Below are 12,705 nucleotides of genomic sequence, written 5' to 3' on the forward strand. Positions count from 1 at the left end.
GACTTCGACTGCTCACTATGACGTGCGCTGACCACCAGGGGGCAGCGCAGAACACGGTGGGCGTCGGTGTCGCTGGCAGCAGGTGGCAGTGGAGGCACCGCCAACCCCGATGTGCCCCAATGACAGTGGGATGGTGGAACAGGTGAGCGGGCGGCGCCAGGCCAAAGTGGGTGTGAGCGGGGGCCCAATTGCCCCTCTGACCACCCCACAGACAGCAACTGGTGGTGGGGGGCGGGGCCCTTGCTGGCTCCCAGGCGTTGAGGGAGCTAGGCAGGGGGTGGGGCATGGCCCTAACGGATCGCCCCGCAGTCGGTGGCTGGCAGGCCCTGATCTCCTGACTGGGGCCGGGCCCTGGGCTGGGATGGGGAGCTGGGGGTGGATGGCAGCAACCAACCTCCCGTGTTGCCTGGGCTGGGGGCTGTGACCTCTTGCTGGCTACCTGAGGGTGGGGGTGACGGATGGAGGTGCGGTGAGAATGTGGGGTGTCTCCTGAGCTCGCTCTCACTCCCCCTGCTACCCTCTCCTGGGATACTATGGCTAGCTAAGAAGCCCCTGTGATCAGGTGCCAGGCGCCCGTGGGGAGCCCGCCCCGCACCTGCATGGCTTCTTCTAAGAAGCCCCTGGGATCAGGTGCCAGGCGCCCGTGAGGAGCCCGCCCCGCACCTGCATGGCTTCTTCTGGATGAGCCAGGACCACAGGGACTGTAGGGGCCGGTCGGGCTCCCCATGGGTTAGCACAGGAGCCAGTCGTTGAGGCCAGCTTGGAGAAAGCGTGCTGACCGCCTGGCTTCCGTGCGGCACCGCTTGGCGGCCCAGAGGCCCATGCTGCGCCCCAGCCCACGGCGTTGCTGTGCTCACTGCATCTCCATGTGGGGACTCGAGCACCATGACTCAGGTGGAGGGGAGTGTGTGGGTGCCCAGGTGCTGCCCAGAGGTCAGCTGGGACCTGCCCTTCCATGCCAGACGCTTGCACTTAGATCACTGGCCAGGCCTAGGGGCCACACCCATTCACAAATTGCATGCTCCGGGCCTCTAGTATGAATATAAGATCTTTGTTTCATCTCTTCCCGCCCCCCATTCCCTCTGAGAATCATCAGTCTGTTCCATTTCTATGCCTCTGAGTCTATTTCATTCACCAGTTTATTCTGTTCATTAGATTTCTTATTTGTTTATTTTGATTTTTAGATTCAGTTGTTGGTAGGTATGTATTTGTTGCCATTTTGTGGTTCATATTTTTGATCATTTTCTTTTTCTTCCTCTTCTTAAAGAATACCCTTCAATATTTCATATAATACCGGTTTTGTGGTGATTGAACTCCTTAGCTTTCTCTTGTCTGTGAAGTTCTTTAACTGACCTTCAATTCTAAATAGTAGCTGTGCTGGGTAGTATTTCTTGCCACTCCCTCCTGGTCTTCATAATTTCTGGTGAAAAATCAGCTAACAGTTTTATGGGCACTCTATTGGAGGTAACTAACTGCTTTTCTCTTGCTGCTTTTAAGATTCTCTCTTTATCTTTAACCTTTGGCATTTTAATTATGATGTGTCTTGGTGTGGTCCTCTTTGGGTTCCCCTTGTTTGGGACTCTCTCTGCTTCCTGGATTTGTAAGATTTTCCTTTTTATTTTATTTATTTTGGCAGTTTCTAGAATATTCTTGAGTAACCTTATAACCATGGTTTTGAACTCTATATCCAGTAGTTTGCTTTCTTCCATTTCTTTCATTTGTGACATGTTTCTTTGTCTCCGCATTTTGGCTGCTTCCCTGTGTGTGTTTCTATGTATTAGGTAGAGCTGCTAAGTCTCCTTAGTTCAGTGGTTCTCAACCTTCTTAGTGCTGCGACCCTTTAATACAGTTCCTCATGTTGTGGTGACCCCCAATTTCATTGTTACAAATTGAACATAATTAAAGCATAGTGATTAATCACAAAAACAACATGCAATTATATATGCGTTTTCCGATGGTCTTAGGCGACCCCAGTGAAAGGGTTGTTTGACCCCCAAAGGGGTCTTGACCCACAGGTTGAGAACCGCTGCCTTAGTTGATAGAGTGGCCTTGTGTGGTAGGTGTCCTGTAGGGCCCAGTGGATCAGCCTCGCCAGTCACCTGAACTGGGAGCTCTAGGTGCACCCCTTTATGGGCTGTGAGCACAGTCTTGTTGCAGTTGAGCCTTGATTGCTGTTGGTGTCACTGGAAGGAATTGACCTCCAGGCCAATTGGCTGTGGGGACCAGCTGTGACTACAGTGGGAGAGTCTGGGTTCAGTGGGGCTTTGGTGCTCAGAGTCCGCCCCTTGAGTGTGTTGTTTATGAATGTGTAGAGTTGTAATCTGGTATGATCGGACACTGACCATTGGGTACACTGGCTCTTGGGTCTCCAGGGAGGTGCAAAGTCAGCCACTACCTGGGGCCACCCAGTAGGAGCTACAACAATGGTTCCCAACCTTGTCTGCACATTAGAATCACCTGGAAATCTTTTAAAAATCCTGATTTCTAGGCCCCTCCTCCGGAAGTTCTGTTTCTTCGTTACTAATGTTGTGGCCTCACCCCATAACAAAGAAACAATTTCCGGAGAATGAGGCCCAGAAATCAGGATTTTAAAAAGATTCCCAGGTGATTCTAATGTGCAGCCAAGGTTGAGAACCACTGAGCTACAGAGAGATCTGCAGATTCCCCTTCTTTGTACCAGGTTTGGAAGTGCCCAGACGAGGCCCAGCTGTGAAGCAAGGCAGGCTGGAGCCGGCCCTGGGCCTTTTATTGATAGGTTTGGGGCTTCCTGACTCAGCTGGAGCTTGTTTGAGCGATTTTACCCTGAGCTAGGACGACCATTCATATGCAAAAGCCGCTGCGCACAGCTTGGGTGGGGCTGTACATTGGATGAGGCGGGGTCTTAGGGAATCACCGGGCGGAGCAAAACAGAAATGGCTGCCAGTCAGCCCTGAGACCTCTTCGTATGTGTCTGTGTCCCCCAGAACCTCCCCCTGGTGCTGGAGCTCATAGGAAGTGGGGCTTTGTAAGTTCAGTTTGTGGTGCCGGTCATTTTAAGAGGAGCAGCTGGGTCTCCAGCAGCCTGTGTGTCACTCGGCCACAATCCACACTGGTTTTTACAGTCCGTAGTTCTTATTGCCTTTAGAGACTTCTTATCCCAGCTCTGGGACCCTGGGCTAGTGATCTGTTGTGGGACTGGGACCCCTTGCTCCTCCGGGTGCCTCCACAGAGAGGGTCTCCTTCCAGATTAAAAAGCTGCACACATGGGTGCCAGACCAGGCGTTCCGCGCCTCTGCACCTCCCACCAGTCTCAGTGCGCTTCCTTCTTTACCTCTCTAGTTGTAGGACTTCCACTCAGCCAGCTCTCCCGGGGTTCTGGGTGGTGGAGGTTCTGTGTTTTAGTTGTAATTTTAATGTGATTGGGAGGTGGCAAGTATAGGTATTTACTTACCTACACTGCCATCTTCCAAACTACTGCAAATTTTTTGAGAAGCATGATCATACAACTTAATATGTGTTTAAAAAACACACCCACAATCTCAGTATATTCAGAGTTCTTAGGATTCTTCTCCTAAATCCTACCCTCTTCTAACCTTACCAGTTAAGAGTGATGAACACCTTACAGGTGTTTTGATAGATACCTTTGGTAAATATTTGAGTGCTATTTTTTCTGGGATGCCTTCACACTTCCCTGAATATTTCGATTCTCCTATATTCTTATATAGATTAATGGTTCTCTCTCGGGAGTAATTTTCCCACCCAGGGAACATGTGGTAATGTTTGGAGAGATTCTTGTCAAAACTAGGGGTTGGTTGGGCTACTGTCTTGTAGTGGGTAGAAGCCAGGGCTGCCACTAAACACCCTACCGTGCGTAAGCACAGCCCCCATAGCAAAGACTATGAGGTCTGACACAGCAGCAGCACTGTGGGCGAGAAACCCTAAATTAGACATCTTCTGAAGTGGTGACAGGCTTTCCGAAAGCTTTGATCACCAGTGATTGAGGAGGCGCATTAGAACATGACTTGACCATGAACGAGGCTGTTGGTTAGAACTGTCATTTTCTAGTCTGCATGTTTCTATTGGAAGGAGTAGAATTGAAGGGATTCTTTCAAAAGTCGAACTCTTTAAATTTTACTGGTGAGGAAACCAAGACCTGAAGAGAGCAATTGATTTTTTAGTCCTTGGATTTCTTTCAATTACCTCATAGCTTTTTATTCTTTGAAGAATTACTAATTCTTTTGTGTGTTTTGCAAGTGCCCTGTTTTTGTGACATGAGCTGTAATTTCAAAATGGTTAAATGCATTTTAAATGGAATTTTGACAACTATGAAGTAATTTGTAGACCATATTGGATTGCTTTAGTGTACTGTTTCTTGGAGAACTGATTCATGATCAAGTTTATTTGAAGATATGGTTTGCTTAGAGATTTGTAGTTTCTGTGATTCCTCTTAAATCATTGACATGACTTAAAAGGTAATTTTGTATATCTTTTGAGGGGGAGGACGAGGTCATATCAAAGTCACTAAACCGACACTATAGTTCTAGTTTGTAGAATGTGCGTCATGATGCTTATTTCTGACTTGCAAAAAAAGGACTAAATGAGTTACTAACAGCATAAACTGCAAGCTTGCCTGGTGTGCCTTAAGAACAAATACTATCTTCAGTTGTCTTTATTAAATATTGAATACAAGTGTCTGAGCTACAGGAACGGTAGGAATGGTTTACTCTAGTCTCTCTCCCAGTGAGAAAACACCAGTTTTGGAGAGCATGTAACTCATCTGAGGTCACCAAGTTCGATCCAGAAGAAATACAGGAAGTAAAGGGGAGAGTGTAGAGGGGAGAGCTCAGGCACCGCCTGTGAAGTCCTATGGCCCGGCTTGTGTGCAGGCTGCACCCCATAAACACAATGGGCCTTCACCAGAGGTCCAGGCCGCTGATGTCTGTGGTATTACGTCTTATCAGCTCCATGGGAATGAGCACATAGCCACACTATGCAAGCATAAACAGCACCTGTCTCAGCACGCACTAGGTCCCTGGAAAAGTCTCTTTAAAGAATGTGAACTGGAAGCCAGAATGCCAAAGGGGAGACGGCAGAAGGCATGTGGCATCTCTGCTTCTTCACCCCAGCAGGGTTTGAGGAGCACGGGAGGTGGCCCAGAGAGAGTAGGCATTGGAGGCTTCCATGGGCTTTCCTGCTCAGAGACATGGCCGGTGAAGAAAGGTGTGTCTCCACTAGCCCTGCTTGCAGTGCCGTTGCTGCTGTGACACTCACACTGGCTCAGGTTGCCAGTGACCTTGCACTGCTGCTCAGACCCAGTCCTCAGCAGAGGTCTGGCCTTGCTCTGAGGGTTTGGCCCGCGTTGTACGTTCTTTTTCAGTGGGCTTGCTTCTGGGGAAATGCTGTGTGAGATCCAAAGGGCACCTTTATTATGGGATATTTACTAAACTGTTTGAATGACCACAATAAAATTATTTTAGGCACCACAGGGGAGAGGGAGCCAGATCTATAGTCTGGTTAAAATACCTTAAGCCCACTTCTTGAAAGTTTGGGTGTTTAGTGAGCTTAAAATTTTTATTTTCAGCCCCATCTAGTAATGTCTTAGAATTATTATAGAAACAAAACTACTATCGAAGTAGTTGTGGCCTTGTAGCCTCCCCGCCTCCTGCTCCCACCCCCAAGGGTTTTGAGGACCCCTAGGAGGCTAACACTTATCTGTTGTTGCCAGGTTGGCTTATGAAATAGATGTTTTGTTTTTAAGAATCTAAGCTACTTGTAGCTCCTTTTACTGAATGTATGTTCCTGAGCTGCAGAAAAGTCCTATTGCCCACACTTAGTAGTGCTCAGTTATATGTCACCTAAGTGTGCTTTCAGGACATAAGAGACATCTGAATATTCAAAATGATAATTGTGAATCTAGAGTAGAACATTTCTGATTCTGCTGTCTATTACGTTAAGAATGATATGTTCTGTTAGAACCAGTTGTCCCTAACCAAGTTGTATGTGGTGAGTGTGCGTGCGGTACCGTGTATATTGTACAGTTGAAGTCTGGTGGCCTTCTAAAGGCATCCTGTTTTAAAAGGAATATCTGCAAAACCCAAATTCTACCTGAAACATGCAGGAAAAGCAGAGGTAAGTCAGTGAGCATGCTTAGTGCTGTTGTTGCTGCTGCACAGCCTGGCTCACTGTGAGGGCTCCACATCTAGAGCCAGGGGCCTGGAGGGAGGGCCGCGGCCTGGAGGGAGAGCTGCCATAGCTTCTGCTTGTGCAGCTTCCCACTGAGCCCAGCACTGAGGCCGGTGGGAGGTGCCTCCACCACTGGAGTAGTACTGCTTTGAAATGTATATATTATTTTTAAGGGAATTATTTTGTTGAATATCTACATGCTGTATATGCATACATTATGGCAACAACTAAGTGAACTTGACCTTATTTAATCGACTTAAACACTGTTAAATTAGGTGTGTCCCCATTTTGAGTAATTTATCTGTGTTAGCTAGGTCTGGATAAAAGTCCAAAGGCTGTCATACTCAAAGTCCATACCTGCCTAGCATGTGAAAGTGACAGAAGGAAGGATAGGTGGAGAAAGGGGACAGCTTGTCTTCTCCCCCCACTTATTTTATTTTTCCCCCGTCACCATTTATCTCCCCCTGTACCCTCTCTCCATCCCCCTCTTCACCCCACAACCACCACACTGTTTTCATGTCCATAAGTTTTTTTTAATCGAGTAATTTGTAGTCAGTTTGAGGGGAAATAACTAGCTTTCTGATACAGAGCAGCAGTTCTCCTGAGTGAAGGCTATGTACTGATGGGGAAGAATAACCTAGAAAACAAACTTAAGACCCTTTCATATCACCCACTGGCTCATTCTAGAAGATGAGCCAGAGGAGTTGAGAAATTTCATGAAGACAAGTGCTTACACGAGAGGGGAAAGAACTATTTAGGAGAGAAAAAAACAAAAAGACAAGATGATTTGGGGAGCAGAGGGAAATTAATAATGCCATGCCATGTGTGATCCAGCACAGCGACAGTGAGCCTCTGAGTCATCCTTGTTGGATGATGTTGGCTTCATGGCCTGACACTATGGCAAGAGCAGCTCTGGCCATGAGCACTCATCTTCCCAGAGCAAGGCCCGCCAGGGCTGAGCCATGTAGACATGGGCCTCCACCAGCCAGCTGAATGGCACCACTGTCACTGGGTCTAACCCCTAGTACGAGGTCTTCTTTCCTGCGTCAGGGAAGACTTAGGCTGGTGGTGTGGTGTGGATTCATCTCCCCATAGCTGAACAGATGAATATGTGTCCAATGTTCTCAAGATCATCAGTCCTTTAAAATGACTGCAAATGCCCAGCCGGTGGGGCTCAGTGGTTGAGCATCGACCTATAAAACAGGAGATCATAGTTCAATTCCTGGTCAGGGCACATGCCCGGGTTGCGGACTCGATCCCCAGTAGGAGACTGCAGGAGGCAGGCGATCAATGATTCTTTCTCATCATTGATATTTCTGTCTCTCTCTCACTCCCCCTTCCTCTCTGAAACCAATAAGAAAATAATTAAAAAATAAATAAAATGACCGAAAAGAAAGCACTTACCTGGAAACTTCCTGGAAATTTGCTTATAAGCCAAATTATCTACCATATTTTCTGATATTATTCTTCATTGGGATCACATTGGTGATTCTTTGTAATACTGAACTATAACACCACAACAAATATGAAAAAGGTACAGCAAACTTTAAGGCATTAAAATCTTTTATTTAAAAGAACCGTTCAGCTTAGCATGGTGTAGCTGAAAGGATATCAGCCAAATAGTCTAGAAATTCTGATTCTCTCTGGTCTGGCTGTTAGCCCTCTCTTTTTCAGTGGCTCACTTATCTTTTAGAATTGCTGAGGCTAAAGCGGGGCATTAGTCATTTAACAAAAAATACAGTTGGAGGGGAAAGAGCCCTAAAAGTAGCCTACTTACTTTAAATCTGTCCTATGCATTTCTAGATTTTTAAAATGTCTTATATCACCCGTTAAGGTCTCAGTGTGTGTGTTGGATTTACTTTTACATTTAAAGCACTTTTTACTTTTCAGTTGCAGATGACATACAATACTATATTAGTTTCCAGTGTATACCCTAGTGATTGGCCTTACATGATTTATCAAGTGGTCATCCGATAAATCTCGGATCCATTCGACATAAGGTCTCCTGGTTGTTAATGTTGGAGTTAGAACTCTTCTGGGTTCCACTCACAGCATTTCTCCTCTTCTCTTCGTTATCTTTGATATTTTCCAAAATTGAATGAATTGGGAGCTGGGTAAAATAAACAGAAAACAAGTAGTTCCTGTTGGTCTCTTCAGTATTAGTCATCAAGGCCAGGAGCATTCTGTTCAGTGTATTGTTGGGATAGACAAACCCTCCATGTTTAACACTTACATTGCCTAGAGATAATGCAGGCTTTACCCACTTAAATGCAGGCTTTACCCAATTTAAAAGTGGATTGTAGTCTACAAATGTATTTGCAGTTTGGTTGTTTACAATTTGGAATGCATTATTATATGCAGATTAGTTCAAAAATCAGATTAATTAACCTCATTGTGGTTTAACAAGGTGCTTTTGCAAAGAAAAATTTTGTTTCATTTATAAAGCATTTTTACACATTCGGCCTACCCAGTTTCCTGAGGTTGAATTTACTGTTATTCCTATCTTATTTTTAGACTGTTTTAGTGAGTGTTACTGAATCACGGCCATGCAGAGAATACTTGGCTTTTTTTCTCAGCTGGTACTTAAATTCATCCTTGTCTCAGCCGGCCCAATGCACATGTTTAGAAAGATCTGTTGAGTGTAGGGATAGGAAAATGGGTCACGTGGAGAGGCTTGTGCTTACAATACCATGGGGTGATGTCATAAAGAATCGGGGCTCCTCATTGAGTGAGCTTAGTAGAAAGGCATCCACAGAGTCGTTAAACTCTTGAAGTTGTTCATTCCTCAGCAAACAGATGGCCAGGGCAAAGGAGGGGTTTGGGACCTTGTAGAGGCCATGTCCAAAGAACTCCAGGGCAGTGGAAGCTAACCTGAAGATGTCATCCGAGGATATTTTCCCACTGATTCTTAGAGAGAGTGGGAGGGAGAGAGAGAGACAGAGGGAGGAGATACAGTGATGTGAGACATGTTGATTGATTGCCTCCCGCACGTAACCCGATGACCAGAGCATGGAATCGAACCTGTGACCCTTCAGTCCATGGGCTGATGCTCTATCCACTGAGCCAAATCAGCTAGGGCCATTTGAATACCTTTTATAACCCCCTCCTTCTTGATGGATGAATTGTCTGATTTTAGAGCCTTTGGTGATTTTAAATGAAAAGTGAAACACCAGATGGAATTCTGTAAGTTGGCAAAAGGCACAGATGATAAATTAGGAAGAGCTGACCATAGGCAAAGCTAGGATTTGTTAGAGATGCCTCTTGCTCTTGATTGCCTGAACCACAGGACATGTCTGCCTTGTTGCTTGTGGTCACTGAGGTATGGAGAAGCACATTGAGAAATGAGTGGCAAGATCTCAGGTCCCCCAGTGCTCAAGAGTAAAGAAGGAAAAGGTATACGGTAGACTTGTCTCTTTAAAAAAGTAGGGTTTGCCTATGTTCCCCAACGGCACAGTACACATACCAAAACAACCCTAAAAGGACTATTGTTTTGTGATCTCGTTCATGGATGCTCGAACTCTGAAATTTTGCCTTTTCAAATTGATGTCTCCAGGTAAAGATTTACTTCATTTTTTATCGAATAGACTTTTCTGAAATATTAGCTGTTTAAATGCAAATAAATAGAAATTTTTCTGATGATGTCTGTTTATTGCAGTTTCACAACATTTTCATTTGTAAACTCTATTGAAGTAAAAATAGATCTTATAAAATAATTTTAAGAAGCCACATTTTTTCGTAAAAAATGGTCTTATTTTTCAATTACAGTTGACATACAATATTATATTAATTTCAGGTGTACAACATAGCAATTAAGACATTTATATAACTTATATAGTGATCTACCCCAGTAAGTCTAGTATCCACCTGACACCGTACATAGTTATTACAATACTAGAGGCCCGTTGCACAAAATTTGTGCGCTTGGGGGGGGTGGTTGTCCCTCAGCACAGCATGCACCCTCTCGCAGTCTGGGAGCCCTCGGGGGATGTCCAACTGCTGGCTTAGGCCCATGGGTAGTGGGCCTAAGCCATCGGTAGGACATCCTTAGCGCTGCCATGGAGGCGGGAGAGGCTCCTGCCACCGCTGCTGCGCTCACTGGCCTTGAGCCCAGCTTCTGGCCGAACAGCGCTCGCCTTGTGGGAGCGCACTGACCACCAAGGGGCAGCTCCTGTGTTGAGTGTCTGCTGCCTGATGGTCAGTGTGTGTCATAGCGACCAGTCATTCTGCCATTGGGACAAAACCAGCTCTCTGACATCCCCTGAGGTGTTCTGGATTGCGAGAGGGTGCAGGCCAGGCCGAGGGACCCTACTGGGGCAGGATGGGGGCCAGGGAGGAATGTGGGAGGTTGACCAGCCAGGGATGGACTGTGGGAAGACTCTAGGGTATGTCTGGCCCATCTTGCTCAGTTCAATTGTCCAGACCACAGCAGCAAGCTAACATACCAGTGGAAGCATTTGCCACCCCCCCACCCTCCCACCCCCCCGTGGTCAGTGCACGTATTAGCAAGCAGTTGACTGACCTTAGCATATCATTAGTATTTTACGCTTTGATTGGTTGAATGGCCAACTGGATGAGCGGACACTTAGCATATCAGGCTTTTATTATATAGGACTAGAGGCCCGGTGCACAAAAATTTGTGCACTCGGCGGGGAGGGGGGCCCCTCAGCCCAGCCTGTGCCCTCTCGCAGTCTGGGACCCCTCGGGGGATGATCACCTGCTGGCTTAGGCCTGCTCCCCGAGGGATTGGGCCTAAGCTGGCAATCAGACATCCCTCTGGCAGCCTGGCAGTCCTCGGGGAATGTCCACTTGCCAGCGGGGAGCGAACCTAAGCTGCAGTTGGACATCCTTAGCGCTGCTGAGGAGGCGGGAGAGGCTCCCACCACCACCGCTGTCCTGGCAGCCATCAGCCTGGCTTGTGGTTGAGCAGAGCTCCCCCATGTGGGAGCTCACTGACCACCAGAGGGCAGCTCCTGCATTGAGCGTCTGCCCCCTGGTGGTCAGTGTGTGTCATAGTGACCAGTCATTCCCAGTCTTTCTGCTGTTAGCTTGGGGGGTGTCTGACTGACTGCTTAGGCATGCTCCCCTGTTAGTCAGACATTGTTAGCACTGCTGCGGAGGCAGAAGAGGCTCCCACCACTGTCATTCCGCTCGCCAGCTGTGAGCCCAGCTTCTGGCTGAGTGGAGGTCTCCCTGTGGGAGCACACTGACCACCAAGGGGCAGCTCCTGCATTGAGCATCTGCCACCTGGTGGTCAGTGCACATCATAGCCACTGGTCATTCCGCCATGGTATGGCTAAGTACCATGTTTGTCTATTATTAGATAGGATTATTGACTATATTTCCTGTGCTGTACTTTACACCCCTGTAATTGTTCTGTAACTTCTTCCTTCACCTTTTTCACTCATCCTTCCAACCCCCCTTCCATCTGGGAACTGTCAAAATGTTTTCTGTGTCTGTGAGTCTGTTTCTGTTCTGCTTGTCTGCTTATTTTGTTTAAAGATATATACTTTTGAAGAAGAAGATACAAAAAACTCGTTTAGTGCCAAACTTACTCATACAGGAACCCAGGCCCCCTGTTGATAGCATTTCTGGTCAAATAGGGCTTTTTATTTGTTTGGTGGTAGTGGTGGAGGCTTAGGCACCAACATCTATAAGCCATGTGCTGTCATCTAGTGTTTCCCACTGTATGGTGGTGGCTGTTAATTGCTCATTGAAGGTTTGTGAGTCGGGAAACGGGTCATTATGGAGACCCGCATCAAGCATTGAATTTCCTACAACAGGTTGAAAGTTCCACCCATCAAATGAGCTGTTGGCAGTTTGTTGTGTGACTCGGGGAAGACTTCATTGAGCAGCTAAACTGTGGGAAGGACTTTTTGTCAGGGTCAGCAGTGTTCACTGTCTGATCGGGGTTCTTTCCTTACAGACAGGGGGAGACATTCTTGCCAGCTTCTCCTGCCCTTTTCCCTTCTCTGAAGGACACCCCAGTGGTCTCTCTTGCCAGAGTAAAGCTGGTGAGACGAGTGAGGCCAGTGGGACTCTCGGGAGGAGTCTAAGCCATAGCCTGGGGTCGCCCTGGGCTTTCATCCCTAGTAGCTTCTGCTGGAGCCCCCCCCCCCCACACACACACACCCCTAAAAACAAGTCTGGGCTCTTCCAAAGTAGAGAGACTCATTTGCAGTTCCTTCATAAGAGGAACCCATGGGAAGTCCAGATGGATTTGGGTTAAAAAATCCCAGCTCACCCACTACTAACCCTTAACTATGTTTCTGTCTTCATTTTAAAAGTGGAAATAGCTCTAACCGGTTTGGCTCAGTGGATAGAGCGTTGGCCTATGGACTGAAGGGTCCCAGGTTTGATTCCGGTTAAAGGCATGTACCTTGGTTGCGGGCACATCCCCAGGAGGGGCTGTGCAAGAGGCAGCTGATCGATGTTTCTCTCTCATTGATGTTTCAAACTCTCTATCCATCTCCCTTCCTCTCTGTGAAAAATCAATAAAATATATATATATTTTTTAGAAAGGATTCTCTCTCATCTATGATGTTT

At 46.8% G+C, this 12,705-nt stretch overlaps 1 protein-coding gene across 2 annotated transcripts in view; it reads left to right on the forward strand.

The window, feature by feature from the left end:
- Positions 1–107: 107 nt before the first annotated feature.
- Positions 108–12,705, forward strand: part of RYBP (RING1 and YY1 binding protein) — a 23,972-nt gene continuing 11,374 nt past the window's right edge. For both annotated transcript variants that reach the window (XM_015561164.1, XM_015561165.1), the window contains exon 1: positions 108–142. In XM_015561164.1, the coding sequence (XP_015416650.1) occupies positions 120–142 (23 nt within the window). In that variant the 5' untranslated portion in view covers positions 108–119. The remainder of the gene's footprint in view (positions 143–12,705) is intronic.

The sequence above is a fragment of the Myotis davidii genome, unplaced genomic scaffold (assembly GCF_000327345.1).
Source record: "Myotis davidii unplaced genomic scaffold, ASM32734v1 scaffold536, whole genome shotgun sequence".
Classification (NCBI taxonomy): domain Eukaryota; kingdom Metazoa; phylum Chordata; class Mammalia; order Chiroptera; family Vespertilionidae; genus Myotis; species Myotis davidii.